Source organism: Thunnus maccoyii, chromosome 13 (assembly GCF_910596095.1).
Source record: "Thunnus maccoyii chromosome 13, fThuMac1.1, whole genome shotgun sequence".
Classification (NCBI taxonomy): Eukaryota; Metazoa; Chordata; class Actinopteri; order Scombriformes; family Scombridae; genus Thunnus; species Thunnus maccoyii.
In genome coordinates, this window is record NC_056545.1 from 3836868 (window position 1) to 3860828 (window position 23961).

The 23961-nt window shown below is 38.8% G+C and overlaps 1 protein-coding gene and 1 long non-coding RNA gene across 4 annotated transcripts in view; one reads left to right on the plus strand and one right to left on the minus strand.

The window, feature by feature from the left end:
* The first annotated feature begins 2212 nt into the window (after nucleotides 1–2212).
* cadm1a (cell adhesion molecule 1a) overlaps nucleotides 2213–23961 on the plus strand; it is a 411670-nt gene continuing 389921 nt past the window's right edge. For all 3 annotated transcript variants that reach the window (XM_042430719.1, XM_042430721.1, XM_042430720.1), the window contains exon 1: nucleotides 2213–2322. In XM_042430719.1, the coding sequence (XP_042286653.1) occupies nucleotides 2250–2322 (73 nt within the window). In that variant the 5' untranslated portion in view covers nucleotides 2213–2249. The remainder of the gene's footprint in view (nucleotides 2323–23961) is intronic.
* On the minus strand, nucleotides 12063–21456 carry LOC121909891. Its single transcript, XR_006099547.1, has 2 exons — nucleotides 21313–21456; nucleotides 12063–12236 (listed from the first exon to the last, which is right to left on the minus strand). It is a non-coding gene; the product is annotated as an uncharacterized LOC121909891 (long non-coding RNA).

Genomic DNA, 23961 nt, shown 5'->3' on the forward strand with positions numbered 1-23961 from the left:
GAGACTGACAAGGGAATTGGATTGGACAGTAGTAATGTGGACGCTATACCGAAGTGTTGTGACAAGTAAGCTGAGCTTGGATTCAAACCTTTTCATTCACCAGTTGCTCTACTTCCATCTATGTTTACAACATAAAAGAAATTTATTTAAATATGGCATCTGCTTAATATTTATATTACATAACATAAAACTTGGATTTAGGCAGGTTTGGATGTCTAAATTCTGGTCACTTCTTATATAATAACTGTCTGTCAACAATGTTTGTCAGGAGGCTGCTGGACTTTAGCTGGCCTGATATGTTTATCTAATAAATAAAGGTAGAAACAATCAAATGGTGTATTCAGTTTATATATTAATCTATATAATATGGAATCTTTAAATTAAAATCAAACTGCAAATTATAACTTCAGCAACTTAATGACCTCTGAAAAATTCAACCCTTGAGTATTTTTTGAGTACTGGCACTGTGCACAGTATGCATGTGTTTGCCTGCCTTACCTGCCTTAATAAACCTCTTTCACAGCAGACATTTTGACTTGTCATAGCAGGAAAAGGAAAACGGGTGTTAGTAGTAACATTAACGATGGCTCTGTTCTTTATCGGTGTCCCATCACGCCGAGCCAGCAGACACAATGCAACGCCCTGAAACCTGCAGATGTAAACATAATGCAGCCATGATTAATGTTATTAATTACAATCTCCCCATTTCCATCAGATCAGCTGAGTCTTTTGACTGTTTCAAAAAACACTTAAACATACTTTTTTAGAATGGCTTTCCCATAACATTCGATGAATTCAAGTGTGTGCTCTGGGTGATGACTGTATGCTTTCTGTGTTTGTGTATGTGTTCTTGAATGTGTCTTTTATGGTTATCTTGTCCTCTTTTCTTTGTGTGCCAATGTCAGTGTAAAGCACTTTGTAACCTGCGTTTAAAAAAGGTGCTATATAAATAAAGTTTTACATACTTACACCTATGTTTTTCCTGGTTTGATATGTTAATACATCTGTTGTGAAAAAGATCTATTGGCCATCTACTTTTTGATATGTGGCATAGTATTTTCAGCAAATGATCATTTGAAAGTGCTGTATCTTAAACGGATACTTCTGGTCACCCTTATACCAGCTTGAGAAACTCTGTTTGAATCACTCTCTTTGAATTTTTCTTATCATAAGTGATAGAAGTCATTATCACAGCTGGGGAGCTCCATTATGTTTCATAATGCCTTTTTTTTTTTTTTTTTTTTTACAAGATATAAAAACAACAGACTAAAGGCCACTTTTCCACTCTCAGCACTTAACAACCCATAATCTGGAGCTTCCCATAACCTTAAATTTTAAGAGCCTTTAAAACTTTGGTGCTATAGGTTCTGTCTTGGGTTTAACCAATTGAATTCTTTTGGATACATATAATTAAAGGTGACACCTGGACAAATGTTGACTTTTTAATGTACTGTTTGATAGGCAAGTGCACTTTTGGGGCAGACAACAAGGGAAAAAAAAGGTGGCACAAATATTGATCTTCTTTCAGCACAAGACTGTTACCAGACCAGTTCCCACCATGCTGACCAGTTTTCCAGTACCCTGTGTGTCCTTTTGGGCATCTGACCCATCCAAAGAGTCCAGCTCTCTCTCAGCTCCGTCAAACCAGCCAGCTGTTTGATTCTGCCCTGAACAGTGGAGGTGCAGGTGAAGAATCCAATGGAGAAAAGACTCGAGTGCAATATTTTTTTGATGGGTTGGGGAGGGGTGAGGGGAAACTGAATTCTAACTGGGGCCTCTGAAATATTGCCTACTACAGGTGGGCGAATCAACAAATGTTGTTGCACTCAGGAATCTATTATCAGTTTTTTTGAAATGCCCAAAATACAGAAAATGATTCAGCCAAATTTATATCAAAATCTGTTCAGTTCAAAACCAGGATCGTTTTCCCACCATAAGGATGTGACCCCCCCCTCAACACACACACACACACACAACTCCCTGCCACCCCTTACAGCACAACATAGCATTAAAAGCACTGAGAACCGATCAAGTCACTGGGTTGTTTTATTTTTTTTTCCTATTTTAAGTAAATCCAAATAGTTGTGGTATAAAAGACACATTAATTACAAGTAATACAACCTATCAAAACTGCGAATTAGATGAACATGGTAGATGGTACCCTCCCTTTCTCGCATCTCATTAACTGAGTCCCGTTGTAGCTATAGGTGAAGCTGCCTCTCTCTGCCATACTGAAGCAGGTGTCCAACATGGCGAACGCTCGCAGCGGCTCTCTCGCGACTGTGCTCTTTTTATTCATGTTTCAAGCGGCTCTTCCTAAAGGTACGACTTTTTCCTTTTGATGACTTAACGGAATACACACTTTCCTTAAAGATTTCCATGGATGTAGCTGGCAGGAGTGCAATTTTATCAGCGTACTGGGCAATGTTTGAACGTGAGTGGCGGAGCATTGGGATGTATGATGTTGGAGCAAAACCCAACTGTCCGTAAAGTTGAAATACAGAATAGAGAGAGCAGATGTATGTGTGTGTTTGCCATTAATAGCTTATAAACAGGCGTTACAGATACGCTGCCTAGGAATACATCACTTCGGTCAGCTCACTGTTATGAATCGCTTTGCCGCTACACAGCTGGCAACTCTTAAATGTAGCCAATTCTGTTGTGTGTGGGGGGGAAAAACACACACACAGCGTGGTCTTTTGTTGCTCAGGACTGCACAGAAAGATACATTTGGCATGTTTTTGAAATCAGTGTTTGTTTGCTCAATCAAGTAGCATGGTTACTTTTGTGGCATGTTGTCCAGATCGGACACTGTAGACTGTAGTAAATCACAGAAAACAGCGGTGCAGCGGAGGGACCGCTGCAGACAAAAACTCCATTCAAAACTCTGCTAATTTTATATCACGTAACACAGTAAGAGATTCATACAAAGCAGGACGTAACTGAAAACATGTTACTAATAATGTAGCTTTTTGATAAATTCGGCGCATTGATAACTGACGAAACAGCATTTGTTTTCCATTTAATCTCACTTTTTTTTAGAATTCGTTCACTATCGGCCATCCCGCTGGATTTCGTTAGAAGACTATTAGAAGAACGGGCGAAGCCGTTATAAAGTGGACATTTTAAGAAAACAAGTGCTGTTAAGTGTTTTCGATGTATGCCGAAATGAAAGTCATTTCCAAGTGGCTCTCCTCATGTCTTCAATTACATTCTGATACGTATTCCCGCTTGCTGGTAAACAATAGAAGATTAATTTGCTTGAGTTTCCAATGGCGCTCGGGGCTGTCCTCGCGTCATCTGGGGACTGGATTTGCAGGCTAGCATCATGCATGAAAAACATCAAAGGTTCTTTCGGGAATAGTGATGTTAGTCAGATATGCTTTCAAGTAGCTGATGGGTTACAGATAAAGCTGGTGAGGGTGAAAACTGCAACAAGACTTTATTGTCATATAAGCGACTGGCGATGCCTTGAGTGATATTCGTGAGTTGGCGGGCTGCGGAACACACTGGCACACACACACACACACGTTTATTTTTCAGACTAAGATGGGATAAAGTGTTTAACATGTCAGTTAGAAGTCGGCGTTTTGTCTATGTTTAGTCATGAGCAACTAGGAGATGCACATTTAGCTCGGGGTTATTAATCTTTGCGCATTGGTACACTGAAGATGGAGTGAAATAATAATAATAATAATAATAATAATAATAATAATAGTCGGGGCGACGCACCCCCCACAACACAACACAACACGCACATGTTGTTAAACTGGAAACGCGTTCAAATAGGTAACACAGTTATATAACGGGATAAACTATGGCTTTTTGGCGAATTTCGGCACCTTTGCTGCGCTTCTCCAATCTCTTGTTATACCCTACACTTCCGTCAAATCAGTTCTGATTAGAAACTTAGTGCAAAGCTGCTCTTCATGATAATATAAACCTTTTTTATATGCTGACTTCGAGCCTCTTATTGGCGAGGATGACATGGGAGGCAGATGTCGACGTTTGTCACATTGTGGATTATCCAGCAGGCTTAATCCATTGCAACGTTTTTATCCATTAAAATGGACGCACAGTACGAATGTCTCTTTCATGCGTCAAGTGAGTTAAACAGTCTTTTTGAAGCACAGAAAACTAAACAAGGCTGCTGTGTTGTTCTTTGGACAGCGGGCAGTGCTGCTTTACCTTCATGGAAATGGCTCCACTGATTTGAAACAAAGCTCAGGACACGTTTGCACAAAGCATATCAATTATTTACCTCCAGCGCACAGTCTCACAATGTGCTAAGAATTGCATTGCAGGATGTTTTTTTTTTTTTTTTTGTCTCCTCTCAATTCAAATACATGGAAGTTGGTGATATGAGAGTAAGGATTGCAGTGCAGTCAAGCTAAGAGGAGGCTGCATTAATCAATTTCACCCCCACTGTAAGTTCCATTTGGCACACAGGATCGCCTCATACTGTCATCAAATCACACAAGTGCTCCAAATGAAATGAATTCATGAGAAAGCATTCACAGTTCACTGCCTTTGTGTCAGAGAGCTCAGAGTGGATCCAGTATACCTCAGGAGATTTTTGCTTTGGGAAATAAGTCCATTAGTGATATGTTTTTTCAACCATCAGTGTATACATGCAGAAGATAGAAGTCATTTCAGCTGACTCAGATTAGAGATGGGAATTTTCTAGGAATAGATTTTAAATTGTGTTTATAGTATTTTCCACAAGTCTTGTATATTCAAATGAATAGCGATTGACTTTGGTGATAGATGAGATGACCACCGCTCTATTTTTTTAGGCAATACAGACATTTAAAATCACACTTAATTGTGGTAATTAGATAGAACATACACTTTAAAACACATCATCACCAAGATACCAATATAAAAACATGTGTGTATTATTATTTGTGTGATCTAAGTCTGGCTATAATCATGTAATAGTCTAATTGCAGGTCTTCACAAATGTCTGTCTTTAATGAATTTGCAATTTATAGATTTGAATCAAGTTTTGTTCATACTGTAGGCTTATTAAATAGTGAATGCACTTTTCTTTTCATGAAGAAACTGTGCAGTCCTAAAGTGATTAAAATTGCCCTGCAGGCATATGTTTTATCCTGTTGTACATAATGGGGGTATATTACTAGAATGTACATAATTTGGTAATCGTCATGCATTTCCTTTATGGTCTTGTATATAAGTATTTAGTAAGTCCAGTGATAATGCAAATTATACAAGGCATGGCAATTTACAGGTTTTATTGAATGCTAACGCAGCACACTTTGACCACAAGCTTGCTGAGACTTGAACACACGGTTGTGCAATCTATCAGTTACAGTGAGAAGCATTTCTACTGTCATATTTGTGCAGTTATGTAATAGCGCAGATGAGAGCAGGGACTGTTTATGCATGAATGCAGGAAAAAAATGTATGTAAACATGACTTTACCATGACAAGTGCATCAATGTAGGTAAATTACCTTGTTTTTTTTCTCAATTCATATGGTTCCTGTGTGTTTGATCTTGGATGCTGATTATGTTTTCATTCATTTGCAGCGTAGTCGAAGGTTTAAGCTTTGCCCGGGAATGAATCAGTTTCCTGTTAGTTGACATTTTGACTGAAATTTTGGAAAACTGAAAATTTTAGCTGTTTGTTTTTCAGCAGACAAATAACAATCGTGCTGTTCTCAGACAGTGGACAGGAGTAAGTAGATCCCATTGGAACCTATTACTTTGTAGTGGTGGAACATGTGCAGAGATAATCCACCTTCTTTCTTCTGGCATTGTTGTCACACCTTTGCAGACAGACTCACAGAAAATAGCAAAAAGATTATTCTTTAAAAAAAAAAATGCTACATAGAGTCCTAATTAATGAGGAACTGATAGAAAATTTTATTTTCTGTACATTATTGGTTCGAGTTCACACTTTACTCCTTTATTTACTGCTACATGACTGATGATTCCTGGAGTATATAAGATGAACTGGCATCTTTACTGCCTTAATGTGATCATTTAATCAGAGAAAATTCATTTTCTTAAAATCTATTATAGTGCACCTAAATGACTTTTATTTCAGCAGTCAGTGTTTAGGCTGCAGTTTGCATTTATTTGGATTAAATACCGTACGTGCTGGATCTCAGATGTGATTGTTTCCATCCTCCCCCTCCATGTGACAGTTCATATAAGATTTTTGCTCCATGCTGCCTGCTTGAGCCAGTTGTGCTCCTCACAAGAGATTTTCTTTAAAAAAAAAAAACACTAGTAGGCATTGAGCTCTGTGTGCTCAGTCTGGCAGTACTGTCGGTTACAGTTTTTCAGGAAGTGACAGTTTTCTAGGAAGTCCTCACTTTATAGAGTCTTAAAAGCAATAAATGAAAAGGCTAAGCATGACATTGAACACTAAACACTGATTCTGTTTACCAGTTATTGAGCGAGTTAGTGTGATATATCAGTCGTGATTACCAGACTAGAGTGGTGCTCACACAGACTGAGATCTCTGTTTGCTAAAGACTGCTTTACTACCTGTAGATGAAGTAGAAGTGATACAGTGGTAGGTGTTATGTAATAGCCCCACACACAGGAAAGGCCTTTTGAAAAGTTTGGACCACCATGGAAACAGATCACAGATAAATTAGACAGAAATAGTTCAGCTTTGTTATAGTGGATATCTTCCACAGTTAAGTTATGCATGATAATATCATTATTAATATTACAGTTGTTATCATTGATTTCATTCACAGGTGCGCTGATTCAGTGTTTTCACACATGGTCTGGGTGCAAAGTACCTTATTAAGTAGACATGCTAAAGGTAATTATTAAATGATTGGTTCAAAATGTGTCTTAAAACAACAGTTAGGTGACCAAATGAACGTTGAAACAGGTTTTGCTACTGTAATCAATCCTCCTCTTCATACTGACCATTAGAAAGTCACCTCCAAATGTGTTTGCAATGTCAGTGATGGGGCACAGTCCTTATTTTGAGAAAAAAAATGTATGTAAAAGTTTATCTGTATATATTATAATGCTTCAGCCAGCTGAGGTAGTCAAATAAAGTGGATATCTGGCAATGTTAATGTCTCTTTAGTAAAAAATGATCTCTTTGTTCCTGGACGTGTTTTCCTGTTCAGCTGTAGTGGAAGGATCCTAACAAAGAGGGAATTTGGCCCTAGAAAGCCAGACGTCCGACTTCATTTGACTAATTTGGATGGCTGAAGCTTCACATTAGCTTCAGATAAACTCACATTTTTGGGTGGAAGGAGAACTGTGGATTTTGTCCCCCATCACTTAAAATGAGTACGTGTAGAAAGCTACAGAGATGGATGCTAGAAAACTCTGTAAAGCAGCTTTATAGCAAGTTCCTGTTCATTGTTAAGGTGTCTGGCCTGCAACGTCATCTCTTTTGGTTTGCTCTCGCCGCTCTCACAGCGTAAATTTCGGCCACAGCAGGCAGCTTTTGTCCGCCAAAAAGCTCTGAGAACCTACTCGGCACGGGCTAAAAAACATCACATGCACATCATCACATATTTGTCAATACCATATATTATGTACTAAGGAGCTCTATTGATTCTGAGTTCCATAATGATCTACATATTTTTTTTGAGTTTTCTGCCCCAAAAAAATAAAAATTGACATTAAAATTGTAGTTGTAGAAAGTTGTAGTTTTGTAGTCACTGAAGTGGCACACACACTCAGTCTAGTCCTCATACACGGTGTGGTTTGGCTCTCAGTCAAGCTGGTAGGAGCCCCGATGATGGAAAACAGGTGTGGAAATGGACTTGTTCTCCCTCCTGTAACCCCCCCACCCCCCCAGCATCCTCTCTATAGCTGTAATGAAGAACAATGGCTTTATTCCTGAAGGGAGGGGACCCAAAGTGTCCCCCTGCTCCTTTCTCCGCCTCCTCCTCCTCCTCCTCCTTCTGCCCCCCTAGTCAACGGTGACTCTTCTGGCAAGCCAACAGATGACAGGGCTGGGTCGCATCTGGCCTCTGTGCACTTAGTGTAATCAAAGAGAGAAAAAAACGTTTATGGCCTACTTGTTAGCGAGCTGTCGACTGACGGGATGTCAAGTAAGCACCTTCCGAATCCAAATCTCTTGAGGGGTTGGAGAGGGAGGCGGGGTTGAAGGGGTGGGCGTGGGCAACAATATGCCATCCTGAAAGCAGCCTAGTGACGAAGGTATCGAATTAGCCTGTGCTGTACAATTCAACAATCTGGCTATATGAGTCAAATTCAACTGATGTTTGAATATTTATGATCGTATTTGCATAATGTTGATGCACAAAAGGCTACTGAGGTGAATGCAAATATTTTCCAAACATCACTAGTAGGAGTCTTATCCGACTAAGGCTTAGGGCAAGTGTGCACTCAAAACAGAAATGCAGTTTAATACTAGTTTAAGAAATCAGTGCATCACAACAACAAAACCCCAAAAATCTAGTGCGAGCTGGAGCGACAGAGAATGAGTCTAAGGAGCTAAGGCTTGACAAGACTGATGCATTTATTCAGGGATTAAAATGGAAAAACATGTTTTATGCACCGCACTTTTCCACTTTTCGAGCCATGTCCAGCTTTACTTTACATGCAAAAAAAAAAAAAAAAAATCACCCAGCCGATTACAATTTAAAGGAATATTCCGCAAATTTTGTGGAATCTGTGAAAAAAAGTTATAACAGATAACCTGTACTACAAACTGGGGGGTGTGGAGTTTGAAAGACATCAGTAATTTTTAGAGCTTCACCCACACTAGAGACTAAAAGTCAGGATATCTTGGCCTACTCCTTTGATATTGACTGTGTGGAAGAGACAGGGATCATTCTTTTATCTGTAAGGTAAAATCAGGCTTGACTAAAACATTGCTTTCCTAACTTTGTGAAACAAAATGTAACAAACAACTTACTGAATTGTTATTTATTAATCCGATACCAGATACCCAGTACAGCTATTTGCGTCAGCATCAGACAGATCTCCTATAATTTTAAAATATTTTGTTTTGAGCTTCCACGAAGGTGGGAGACTCACAAGAGACTAATTTAAAAAACAATTCAGTAAATCTATTTATTTGTTACATTTTGTTTTAAACAAAGTTAGGAAAGCAATGTTTTAGTCAATGTTGCCTTAGACATAAAAGAATGTTCCCAGTCTCTTCCACACAGTGAGGCATATAGCTTATTAATTAAACACTCGTATCAGATCGCTACTCGGTATCGGCCAATACCCAAACCCCAGATATCGGTATCGGGGCTGAAAAAGTCCCTGAAATATCTATGATATGTACTGGATGATATCTCAGATCTTGTTCTTTCATTTTTTCTCAAATGCCGTCATTTTTATTGACAATGCTAGGCTTTTCAGAGGAATGCATAGTGTGGTGCTATGTGGAGCTGGCTGTAAAGGTAACAGAGTCGGAAAGCCCTATAGTACTATATAATCATCAAAGACTGTAATCTTTAAGGGTTTTAGTTTATTAATCTGCGATCCTGTTCTGAAAAAAACAAGAGATCAGTTCAAACAAACGAACAACATGTAGTTCTAGTGTCATTTATGCTCCATACGTTTAGGAATGGCACTTCATCCTTTTGACACTTCCCCCCTTTCCTCCCTTCACATCTCCCATTCAGAGAGAAATGAGCCTGATAATATTTTGAATCTTTAAGAAATAAAGTCAGCGCAGCTGTCATCTTTCAGAGGGTTTGACTTTTCCTTTTTTGAACAAGATATTTCTTAGTCATCACTCGCTGCTTTTTTCCTCCTGTCTGTCTGTCTGTCTGTGTTATAGCACCGCCACGGCTCAACTGTCACTGTCAGAGGTAGACTGTGATTGGCTGTGTTGCGCTACAAACACACATGTGATTGGACAAGACAGTGAAGTCGCAGCAGAGACAGTCCGGCTTGCTTACATCTCACTCTCTGTCTGATTAGATCGTTGTATAGACTCTGGTTAAATTAATCACATGCAGACATCATCAGACGCTCGGTATCTGCCCTGGTTCTTCTGTATAGCTGCCCTCTTCTCTTCTTGGTTGTTCTGGTTGTTTCCTTTTAGTCTGGTCTTCAGTGAATGAAACACACCATCAGTTCGGTTGAGGTCAGGTGACTCAGTTTTGGGGATTATTGTCTAAAAGGGGCTACAAGTCTTTAAGTGGTGGACACCAAACACCCTAAAAGCTGCGTTTTGTGCGTTAACCATATTCATTGTTTCATTTTAAATGCCACAACAACATCACTGTCTACCAGCATTGTATATGCATGATAACCCATGATGTGCTTAGTTCTACTATTAACAAAATAATGAATTATGCAAAATTCGTGGTTTGTTATGTGCTTCTGTTTTAGGGGTTCAGGGCTCAGTATGATTGGCTCATCGGTCATTGCGATTACTGAAACAGTTCAGTTGTGCTGCAGTGGAAAAGGAAAACAAGCTTTCTGTTTCTTGCTGTGGGACAGCTGCTGACAGCTGTTTTATACTGATTTATGGTCGATCAGAACTGGTTCTTATGGCATGCTGTCCAACCATGTTGGAAATTAAATGTGTTTTATGGTTGTTCTGAATGGCTTCACTCAAAAGCAGAGTGAAAAGCCAACCGTCACAGATGGGGAATGGGGGATGGGGAAGACACAATATCGTTTAAATACGGGGATAACGGCGCATATTTTAATAATAGTGCTGCACTCGGTCAGTGTCATGGGAGGATCGTCCAGCTCGGGTCTCTCGTTTGTCACAGCAGTAACATTACATGAGCATGGGTAACCGGGGTAACCAGGCTAACTTGGCTGAGCCGCCTAGCATACATCCATGATCATGCTACAGCTGTTAGTGTTATACTGTCAAAACATTTCGGGTGGAACACGCGCTCTGGGATTATTGTTTGGCATGTCAGAGTTAATTGATTATTAAACTATTTTGACAGTAATTGTTGGGGTCATGGAGCGTTCTGAACTGAACATCCTGTACCAAACGCTTCGGGATGAGTACACATACCGTTACACCCTGAAAAGATAATGTGTCATATTTCAAAATAAGAGTCTGAGCACATCAATAATGTTAACTTTCCTTGCATTACAGGGTGAAAGGTTTTGTCTGGAGGTAGAATGGAAATGTATTTTGGCAGAGGGCATAGTGCATCTGTCAGGTTTGGTTAATTAAAGCTGCAGTGCGGAACTTTTACATATAAATGAACGTCTGTTACATTCAAGCCCTTACCAAATGAGTTCAGACAATGCTGATTATGTCTATCACCGCCAGATAAATCTCTCTGTATTTCACAGTATACAGTGTTTTTAAATCTGGTGTCGGTGGCGACATGAATGTATATGGTGCATGCCCTATGGGGAGAGCATGCGCACCAGTGATTTCCACTTGCTGAGCAGCTGAGTAAGGGATAATGTACATCGAGTGGGTCATTATTGTGAAATGAACCCCGGCAGGGTGCTGCAGGATCCCAGTGTGAAGCGCAGTGGTCTCGAATCACCCTGAGGGGTACGTTACCTTCTTGCCGGGGCTTTGCAGTTGACACAGCTGGAAACACTATTATCACTACCACTTATCACGTAAGTTAGTGTGTAGCGATACACAACTAAGAGAGGCGCTCACCAGATCTTCTGCCGTTGCCTGGATCGCAGGACAGGATCTTGCTGCTTTTAACTTTTCCCTTTCTGTAATGGTTGGAACCCAGTAGCTCTTCAAGCTTCTGTCACATCTGTGCCCTGTCACAGACATTATCTATAATGTTTCGTTGCCACAGGGTGTCACGAATGAGCTTCCGGTTAGTCCCCTGCTAACTTGAATGGGGATAAAATACTGTAATACTGTAGAACAGTACCGAATGATGTCTGACGTTATTTAGACAATGCAGCAGTTGGGTTCCACTTCACTTTGTTACTTTCTGACAGTGTCAAAGCAACACAAAAGCCTTGCCTGGGCAAACTTGTATATAATCACATTAAGTGGGTTCGGTGGATTAAAATTGGCAATCATGGCTCCTTTCAATCAACCTGTCAACTTCCAATTTCCTCAGTGGGCTGTCAACTGGAAAAATACATTCTAGGATCTAAGACCCACCTCATCAGTAAAGTGTTCTCACTCAACTTGAGCTTTTTATTCTTTCTCATTGAGAAACAATGTAAACAGCCTTTTTTTTTATTGTGAAGCACGAGGAGGAGCCCTGGCAACATCAGAGAGCAGCCTCAGGCAGGTGGATCTGCCCTGCGCCTCTGACACATGGAAGCAGTCCTGACCAAACACTGACAGGGATAACACACACACACACACATACACACACACACACACACACACACACACACACACATACACACACACACACACACACACACACACACACACACGCATGTATGATCACAAGCCAAAAGAGAGAGAGAGAGAGAAAGGGGAAAAAAATCCAGTTACATAACAAAAGTAAAACATGTGACTACAGAAAAAATGGTGAATTGAAAACATTTTGGAAAGCACATTTTCATACGAATGTAAATATGATTGTAAAGACACTTTGAATTTGATTAATTTTAACAGAATCCAACCTTTGTGGGTATTTCTGACATTTATAGTGTTGCTGGCTGAATGCAAACTTGATTTAATAGGAGTTTTGTGTGATATCAGATTGTTTCTCGGAAAACCCCCCGTCCTTATCTAAATATATGAAGTGAGCCACATGACATACTGGGGGGTCTGTTGCAAGGTTGTGGAGTTTTAGTTATTAGCATAGTTACAAAAGTCAGTGAGATTTTTAATGAAGTTTTCCTACTTGTGGAGCAGAATCCAGAACTCCTCGTTTGACTTCAATTCTCCATAAAAACCATAAATACTGGCTGTTATTTACATCAACAGCATGTATATTTTCACACGACTAATTCCATCAGTACATCAATGAAGTCATGCTTTGTTGTTTTTTAATGCTGCTGAGGTATCAGCAGGAAAACTGTTGAGTTTGACTGTAGCTTAACAGCAATCAAATAGAAAAGTCTAAGTTATTGTAAATAATAAGTGTCTGAACACAGTATTTCTGTTAAAACTCAGAGCAGGGTTTTCTCTGCCCGTCTAACTCAAAGGCAGGCCACCTTGTATTACTGCCTGCCGCCTTTGTTGAAAACTTTGGTTCAGGATGATGGAACAAAAAAGGCAGAACTCAACCACGACAGCAGCGCTGCTCTAGCATGTGCGCACATGCTAAAGTTTCTTGTAGTTCATCTTCAAAAGAGGCAGCGTGTTTTAATTTAATGACTGAAGAATTACTCTTGCGAGTTGAACGTGAAGTATAATGTGAAAACTTTCTGCACCGTCACTCAGAGACTAACATGAGTGGAGCAGCGATGACGTTAATAACAACACAGCGGAGACCCCGCCCCACCTTCATTTTGTTATTCTCATACAGGCAGAAGACTGTAAGATACTTATAAATTAAATAATCAATGAATTAATGCATCTAAGTTTTTTAAAATAAAAAGGTTGCGGACCATTTATCTTATCTGCCAGTCTGCGAGAACTGATTCTGAATTGAATCAGCAAGTATCTGGTATCAGGAGATAAGCATATCATCACAGGATTACAAAATAAACACCGTCATTTGTCACAACCCTTTATTTTTCACCTTTTTGTTCCATCTCAGCATAAAATTTAAATCCCTATGGACACTTTCGTCTGTCAAATCGTTATTTTTTCACTTAAGCGTACAACACTCTAAACTGTGTACGCAGTATCACGCACATTGTCCAGCCTTTGCCACCTTTATCTCAGAAAAATCCAGTGAAAACTCTAAAATTAGTGACATTAATAAATTAGTAACAAACAAATTAGTCATATTAGTAACATAAATTAGTAACATAACTTAATAAATGACTAAAAACAATTATCAAATATATCATTTATATTTTTTGCTCATCAACTCATTGATAAATTGGTGAGTTGTTACAGCCAAGGACAACGAAGCAGTTCTATGGTAACAGAGGCACTAATACGTGTGTGTGGCTGACTAATATAATCTGAGATCCCAAGTGAACTATTGTCAGTCACAGCAAGAAATGTTTTCCATTCCTGTTTTTGAATTTACAAAAAGACAAGTTGCCTTTGATTGCTCCTTTCCTCCCTGTTTGAGGCCTTCATCATCTTGCTCTGCTGTGGAGTCACAGGGAGGCATTGCATGCTGTAATTGTGCTCATTTTAGCTGCATTCATAGTTACAATGCTGAAAGTTGACAATGAATGAATAAGGAATCAATGCATATCATTTGTGCTTTCAGCCAAATAAACAATACAGCTGGTGTTCCACTGTAATCATCGGAGGGGAAATGAATGCCCTTCTGAATACAATACAGGTATGCATCAGCCTTGGCAGCGCAGTAGGCTTGAGTGATCTGAGTTCTCCCAGCTTTCATTTCAAATAACACTCAAGCTTGTATTACATTTCAGTGAATTTGCTCCTGATGAGACCCTTCAGGCTGTTACACTGTCTTCCATGGAACTCGGATCACGTCTCCCCACTGTGCTCATTTCCTGTCCTTTGTCTCAGCTATTGTAACTCTGTCTTGACTGATATATTCTGCACTAATGCTGGACAACTGCTGCACAATCATGCACCATCTAATTTTCTTTGTGTCCTAGTCGGACGTTGCGAAGGAAAATCTTACCTGCTAAAGGACGATGGGACCCTCCCTCGTGCAGAAACTGTAGATTGTAAGGCTGTGAAGTAATTTATTGTCACAATCTGATTCTCTTGTGTGGAAAACAGAATTTATAATAGTAAAAGAATATTCTTTTACTCCATTAGTCATAACTCAGGCCAAATAACATCTCCATCAGGGAAGAACACTAAGCTTTTGCAATCATAGCATAGTTTTGTATAGCTGTATTGCATTGTTTTTTTTATCATTTTAGTTGACCCTTTAACGGTTGAACCTGGCTCAACTTTTGCTGCAGTGTGACATCATTTGACAACGCACAGTGATGGCCAATCAAACTGGTGCAAGAACAAATTCCATGTAGTGAAAGTGAACAGGGTATTTCTACAGTTTACCTCGCAATTGCCGAGACAGAGAAGTGTCACCATGATAAAATCCTTCCTCATGGTATTATAAAATGCTGTGCAACCTGTAGGCATCTGATAAGCCTTCAAATGAATAGATCTATCACTAAAACTGGACCTCCTGGGTTGTATTTCAGCAGCAAGTTTACCTGAAATAACACTCACCCACCAGAGCAGCACATAGTTGTCATTCTCTACACTGTAAGGCGGCAGTTGTACACTGTGTTTTGCACCAGGATTATTTTTATCACTGGACCATAAAATAATAGTCTAAGCTATCCATACATAATATAAGTATTATGTGTTCATATTCATGTGACTTTTCATGGCATTAGCAGCCTGTGAAGTTCTACATAGTGTCAAACAGGTGTAACAGTAGGTAGTAAAAAGTCACAGTCCAAAGCAAAGATTAACAGCAGCAATTTAAAAGACATTTGTTTGAGTTTATTATCCATTTAGTTCTGATGCCTTCTTAGTTTAACCCTCTGAGCTCCTGATCAAGCTGTCAGGCTCTTGTTACCTACCAATATGAAAAACAGAGTTAAAGTAAAAATGGCAAGTTGGCATCAGAAATAGTCTTTTGCCCAGTGGGTCTGTTCAATGTTTAGAATAGTAGGAATAGGCAGCAAACATTTCATTGATTAAGACTATAAAGAGGATGTTCAATGTGAACTCGGGGATTTCCTGACTCACAAAGCACCTTTTAGTGGAATGCTATGCATGCTTGCAGCCTTTGCCGCTGCAAACCGAGGCTCTTTGCAGTCTGGCCCACTAAAATCTGGTATTTTCATGTGGAGATTTGGTTGTGAATGAATAGTGTTTTTCTTATGGTTTATACTGTAAATCTTGACTTGAAAGATAATTTAAATAAAAGACCTTGAAGAAGAAGCCAATGTTGATGAAATGTTTTTGTCAAGATTATAGTAATGTCTGTAAAGATTGAAATGTAAGATGTGTTTATTCATATTTGGGGCATCTTTCTTTCAAAATACTTACTGGAAATAGGTGTACAATTGGTTTGTTTTTTCCCCCAGAATACAATTAATCAAGCCCTGGAAACCACAATATTTCAGCAAGTAGGACAAACCACCCTCTGCTCTCCATCAGCCTCTGATCTGACAGACTTTGAATCCAATTTGCTGTGTGTCCTCTTGCGCTCTTGCTTGAAGTTAGCATGCAGTAACATTGGAAGAGTATGAATATTTAAATAAATCACTTTTAAAAACACCAACAACAAAAAAACCTTCCTCCTCACTGAATCTTGTAATTAGAAGTTGCTTTTTTGGTTGTGTAGTGTTCCTTTTTTCCCCTCAACCAACCAACTAACACCCAAAGAAACCAGTGATTGATGTTGTTTTTCTAATATATCTACAGTGGAGTTTGATAGTGGAACATATTTCAGATCTATCTTGTTTTGTTTTTACTTTGTAACAATCAAAAAGCAAGTTCCTCTGTAGATCCACCCCTCAGCACTCACATTCAACAAGCACTCAGGGAGAAATGTGTCCTGCGGGAGGTACAGATACCAATTTCTCCAGCAAGGGGAGAGAAAGCAAAGTGCCTGCGCACCATGCACCAACACAACTTTAATGGACAAACAAAAACTTGAAACCCAGGCCTCTTTGCTAGGTCAGGGCTCTTTTTGCTGTTTGACCTCAGGACAAGCTGTTAGGCTGAAATTACGGTCCATCCATCCATTTCATGACAAGTTCTTTGGGAGCGTGACTATGTGTGGGTGCTGCTTTCTCCACGAGTTTTCCTTAGTCCAGCACTTAATAAGTGATGTTTATACTTTTCTTCTAATTATCCACTAACTGTAGCCTCTGTAAACCAAATGCAGTGCAGCCAAAAGACACTTTGCTCTGTGTAGGAGGTGAAAGACTGTGAAATGTGGGACATCACTACTTTAAACTTAAAATAAATGAGGCAGACTAAGAAAAAAAAATGTCTACAGTTGCAATTGCAACTGAAATACTGACTTTTTAAAAAATAAATAAATAAATAAAACAAAAAAAACATTGATGGTGTATTTATGTGTTATGGCTTTTCTTTAAAAAAAAAAAAAAAAAACCCACAAGGCTTTACTTGCTCCCGCGGCCCTAATGTACCTGACTTCAGCAGTGGATCCGACTTTAAATGAGCTAAAATGTTCACTTGAAACATCAATAAGCAACTCTATATTTTAGAGTTTACTGAAAGTCGTTTAAAACACCATGGGCAGGGTATGTGTCTTCTATTGAAAATAGAAATGAAAGGACATGTTTGAACCCGGCCAGTTTTCCAAAGCGGTTCCTGCTGCTTTGAAGTGTGTAGTATTTGTTGGGCTTCACTTGGCTGTCAGATTAATACCTTCTCGACAGAAAATGAAAATGGGTGAAGGAGCAGTTAATCCGCATAAGAATTTTTTTTCATTTTTTGGTGGGGGATGAGAAGCTGCGAGTCTAGCAAACGGTCTGTGTATTGATTGGTTGTCTGGCATTGCAGAGTTGACCTACCATGCCAGGATCATTTAATTCCTTCTACACTGCTTATTGCTGAACAGAGTCTTAACTTATCTTTACATTTTTTTCCCACATTGCTTGTTTGAGTTACCAGTTATGATGATGCAATACCTGCAACATAGAGGTATTTGAAAAAGGGGAAAAAAAACACTGTGTTCTGAAGTTATGTACTTCAGGGGCCGCTGACCTTTCTGAAGCAGTTTTCTTGAGCTCAGTCCAACAGTCACTTCATTTGAAGAACATTGAGGCTTTTAGAAGGTTATTTTTGTTCATCTTTTCAGGGCAGAAACACAAAACAAAAATATAACAAACATTTAAGTTTGCAGTGAAAAATGGACTACTAAATTCCTTAATACCCGGGAATATACTTCACAATATTTCCAAATGATTATGTAAGCAAAATGTGTTAATTTGGCAATCAAATAAATTTTAAGGAGAGCTAAGGATTGTGTTTTATGAATCTTTATGCAAAAGCATGTCTCAAGTCAAATATTTTATTTACTGTAGAGCTGCAGTGATTAGTCAATTAATTGATTGTTGCCTATTACCATTAAATTAATTGTCAACTATATTGATAATAGATTAATTAAGCTGTTTTTTAAGAAAAAAAAGTCTGATTCCAGCTTTTCAAATGTGAATATTTTCTGTTTTCTTTACTCTTCTACAACAGTAAATTGAATATCTTTGAGTTTGGACAGTTGGTCATCTTGGGCATTTGGACATTTTATGAACCACACAACTAATCAATTAATCGAGAAAATAATCAACAGATTCATCGATAATAAAAATAATTGTTAGTTGCTGCCCTAATTTACGGTATATAGCCCAAAATCAAAAAGGTGCCTCAGGTTGCTTTACAATCCACAACACCCTCTATGTTTGATCCTTGATTCCGATAAAGAAACACTACCTCTAAAATAAAATAACATCTTTAACTGCAGAAAAAGGGCATTGAAGAGGGATACCTCTGCAATATGTGTCAAATATACAAAGTAGACAGATGTATTAGTAGTAAAATTACAATATGGAGCTATTTCTTCATCTCACCTATGTCTGTTGTCTACCTAAACATGATTGACTACAAGCAGAATTTACCTTGTCAGTTTACATATAGTGTCTTTAGTAGTTCATGATCCAAGCCTGTGGACTGTTTAATTGAAATCTGAGACAGTACTCCCCCTTACCACTGCCTACGTAGCCACTTAGCGTGCTCTGTACGTTATCCATCTCAACTCTGACCTGTTGAACAATGCCGGTGGAAGACGGCGGCTCCAGATACATTATATCACCTGCCGCACCAGAATGGTTGGCCAATAATTGTAGCTTAGAGCGTTCAATCAGTGTTTCTTGAAAGCCTTACAACACCATTGTACTTCAAATACATTCTTCATATATCAGACACAATCTCCTCCTAAGCAAGGCAAGAATGTGCACCTGTGCCGAGTTTATACCTATAGACTTAAGGAGGCCGAAGTCTGCAGACCTCATATTGATGAATGGAAACTGCATTCATCCTGCCCTATTTCTCAAACTCATTGGTCAACCATAAGGTGGTAAATAATTGGACCGGCTTACTTCTTAGTATATAAATTCATTGACAGACACTATAACATTTGTTCTTTTGCTACCATTCTGCAAGTCCTTTATTTAAGAACTTTACTTTATAACTTAAGAACTACCTCTGTTGGTGAATCAGACCAAGAGTGCAATAAAAGCCAAAGAAATTAAATTAAAAAACTTACTTGACAGGCCCAAAATTATGATCATTAAATCAATATATGATTCCACTGAAACCTTTGGACTTGAAGATGACATATAATACAAAAACAACAGTTTTTTTTTTTTTTTTAATTTGTTAAAATGTTTCATGGTCTGTCAATAATATCTCTCCAAAAAAGTAGCATGGTGTGAAAGAGCACATCAGACAGTAAAAATCAATTCATTGCGTCCTCTGTCATCCACAGATGGTGCCACTTCAATCTCCTTTCTATTTTGTCACGCTAATGTGCCGAAAGATGACAAGGGTGGGTCATTTCAGAGCAGAAATATCAAAGGCTGAGTGTGACGGCCATGTCACTCTGCCTTCCATTTTGTCACGCTAATGTTTGGAAAAATGACAACTGTGGGTCATTTCAGAGGAGAAATGGCAAAGGTAGTAGACTGTGACTGCGGGTCCTGCACTGCTACATTTTCAAGATCTAATCTCCTACGATCCAACGGAATATAAAGCTGAAATCTGTGAATCATTTCATGTAGGACTGTAATGTGACCTTGATCACTTAAAACTGAGCTTTAAAGTGAAATTCTTGAAAATTTCAATATGAGAACTGAATTTTGCTTAGACTGTTGTGACACAATGTAAAATGTCAGTTAGCCTGTTAGTATCATGTTATAAGTGGAAATCAAATTGTTATAGATAATAATAGAATATATAAAATACATGTTAGGGATGTTATACAGGATAAGGGATTCTGTAGTTTCCTATATTTTTAGTTATATAAGCTTTTTTTTTTAAATGACATTGATTTTTAAGGACAGTGGCTCATTAGCAATCAGCGGTAGAGCACGCTGAGACATTTTGCCTTTTAAGTGCATTGTTGTTTTAATTACATATCAAAATGACCACAATTAATCAGCACACAACAGGCTTATTGAGTTCTTGATTCAGGCTTTTACCTACTTTACCCCTCACTTATTAAAGTTGGCTGCAACGGAGTGTTCACTGAAATGAAACTGAAATGAATTACAGAGTCTATGACAGACTGGTGACCTGCTCAGACTGTTTCCCCTCCTCGGCCCCCCCTCCCCCATCCGAGTGTGACTATAAATGATTATGTAAGACATTCAACCATCACTGAATTTTTGGGATTATTTAGGTTGAAGCCATGTATGAAATAGGAGACCGCAGTAAAACTTCTGAAATGAACAATATTTGTAAATTCATAGATTCTGAGTTATTCAGTGAGAAAGAAGCAGTACATTTAATTTTAAGAATTTTAACAGGATAGACCTTGTCACCAGACATAAAGTATTATTCAAATCAGAGTATTTTTAAGTGTCTTAAAACATGTTTACATTTCTCAAAGTAAGGTGGTGAGCAGTACGGTACCAGAACTCAGGTATTGTATCAGCACTAGTATCAAAAGATCATAGAGGGGCATATCAAACACATGATAGTGTATCTATTCAGAATGCATAACCATCCTGTTTACCCCTGGCAACTCTTAAAATTACCATACCATTATAAGGCCCTATTTTCCTGAAGGACTTTCTGAAAATATAAAGAAACTTTCTTTTGGTCAACTGTAGACTTGAAGAACTTTTTATTAGTTTTGATTAGTTTACACCACTGGATATCCTTCACTGGTCACATTAGTCAAATGCAGACTCCTGCGATGCCACACAGATTGAAGCTGCTGGGGCAAGAACCAGTGTTTTGTAAAAGCTGACGCAGCCACATACATGATTTGAGTTTGTGCCAGTAAGTAATTTACCATGGCTTAGAGACTGACAATGTGTTTCCCACTGAAATTAATGAGCAGTTGGAACAATTGGACTTTGTTTAATGGAAGTTTAGCTTGAAAAAAAGAAAAAGAAAAGCTGAAAAATTCAGTGGGTAGTTGTTTAATGGTTGCTATTTATTTAGGTATTGATTGTTGACCTTGATAGTTACAGTTCAACCTTTAAGGATATTTCTTTATGTAGATGCTAGGGCTGTAGTTAACCAAAGAAAATCTTGGTCGACTAAAATTGTAGAAAAAAAAATCATAGACTGACAACTTACTATTAACCTTTTCCTCTTCCCCGCTCGCATCCACCGTCACTTCTCTGCCCCTCGATCTTTCCCGCTCACTACACAAACATACTCCTTAACGGAGCCACGCTACCAATAGTTTCCCAGGCAACGACAGAGGTTGACTCACGTACCGGAACAGCGCTGCACAGAGACTCCCAAACGCTATAGATTTCCGAATGAATGGATTTACACCCCCGTTTTCACAGGTAATTTGTTAGTCTGTCCCTCTCGCCGCAGGAAATAACGGATTATTCCTGGAAAGCTGTTGATGTAGCACTTTACTCCTTACGAAAGTAACACGGAGATTATTCGACCAATGAGAATTTAGTCGGATGAGAGCATATCGACCAACTAGTCGACCAGCAGACTACAGCCCTAGTAGATGCAGATAAAATAAAATTAAAAGAAACCATTAGCTAAACAGTGGGGGAGGGGGGTTATTGAGGGGACATCAGAATGAATGTGAACATTGGTGTGATGTTGGAACACATTACACAGTAGATCAGGTGTGGAAATTCAAGTCCTCTGATGTCAGTGGCTGAATTTTATATGGGGCAAGTTGAACGTGAGGAGAACTGCATTTTCACATTAGCGGCTCTGACTCATCTGTGTGGTCAGTGCACTCTCAGCGTGATACTTGTCAGTACTTCAGTGAGTAAATAACCAGCTACCTAAATCTGTACCGTGCAATAATTTTGTGAAATGAAAGGAAAGCTGCTGTTGGTCAAACCCACAAGTTGCTTCAGAATGATCTTCTTCCATTTCCACAGAAAATTAATCAACAACAAATGACGTAATTGTAGAACATTTTTGCTGCTCTGATTTTTCATTTCAATTAAATTTAAAATGAACAAATTAAACATGCTTGTGATTTTCTAGTATTCAATAGGCATTCCTAATTATCTTTTGGCTTTTTATGGAGTATTTATAAATAAGTAAATACTGAAAATACTCCTGGCTAATGCTTTGCCAGTCCCCACTAGTTTAAATGGAAACTACGGAGTGTGAACATTAATGTATTTAAATCTGTTTAAATACATATTTTGACTCACTAAAAGTCAGTTATTACATCAGCCCCATGTTTTAGTTGACTGTCATCAATGTACCTTTATTCATATATGCATAGTCATTTTATTCAATATGTTTTGATGATGCCCGCCGGTAGACCATTCATGCCTCATATCCCCCCTCAGCACAGGCCAACATCGCAGGCTTCCTCTGAAGTTTTGTTTTATTAAAGTTTAGGCATGTATGGGAGTACAATCAGGGCCCCCTCAGAATCAAGGGGATTATGGTGCACCAGGGCTAGTCTTTGAGAATAATCAGTCAGGCCTGTGGAGAGGCAGCCTGGTAATTTCCCCTAGTCGCACTGCATCACCATGTTCCTGCATGGAATAAATAGTGCATCAGTCAGCCCCAGCTCTCCCTGCTGTTTTCGCTACCTGCCTGTGTGTGTGTGTGCATGCATATGAATAACCTGCAGACATGAGTGGCAGCAAGGTAGTCATAGTCGTTAAAAACCAGAAATTAAAGCTTATTCACACAAAAAGATAATAACAGTTATTATATTGCAGAAAAAAGTACTGGTTAAAATGTGTAAAGGGTGCCTTATTACAGAGTTGCTTACAAAAACATAGATAAATGCATAAAGTACAGTTGATTTTGTCTTCTACCTGAATACTGAAAGTGAGTGTAGTTACTTGATGGCAGTTTAGGTTGCCTTACTCATGAAATATGTGTCTTTTCCTGTATGTTGTAGCATCACTGCTAGTTTTCCCTGAAGCTTAATAAGCCTAATATTGTATTTAATAAATATGTAATCCTTTCCTCTCATTTTAGCAGAGGTTTTAGACTTGTATTTTGATATTAACATTAAATCAGATGATGTGAATAGTTGCTAGCACTGCCAATCCCAATGAGAATTAACACTCCAGTCCTCAGCTCTTTGCAGCTTTTAGCGGCTTTCAGCTCATTGTTTTGGGTCACCAGTTCATATGGTTGAGTCCCACCAGCTGTCTCGGATAATTTAAGAGGTCATTTCACCTCCTTTTTTACTCCAAAAGTGGAAAACCAGGCATATAAGTTTAGCGTAAGGGTGCTTGCCTGGTGGTATTAACCTTTTCAGTATTCATAGTTATATAACACTGCTCATGCAGTTTGCTATGCAAAAACGACTTCACGCTTGAGGCTATACCTTAGCCAGTCGAAACCCCCCTGTGCTCTTTTAGGTGCCTCTTTATTTTCGAATGCCTCACAGAGAGACCTAGTTGCCGTACAGCCATTGGATTTAAAAGAATATATGTGATCTGACCTCCTCAACTCTCCACAAACAAAAAAGCAAAAGCTCCTGACCTCATCTGAATTGCTTATATTAATGCATTGAGCTGATATGGAAATCTATGATGGTTGCATAGCTAAACATTCAGTATGAAGTCACAGTGCTTCCATATTTAGATGCTTTGAACAGCTTTGGGTAACATACCTTGGCTTGTGCACGACTAGGATTAGGTCTGCTTGTCTTCTCTCCAGGCTGAAATGAACCTTTAACTAAAAGGCTCCATACTTTTGCCAACTGATAACTATTTTAAGGTCTGTTAGATGTTGCAGTGTGTTATTGCAGTAATATACTACATCAGT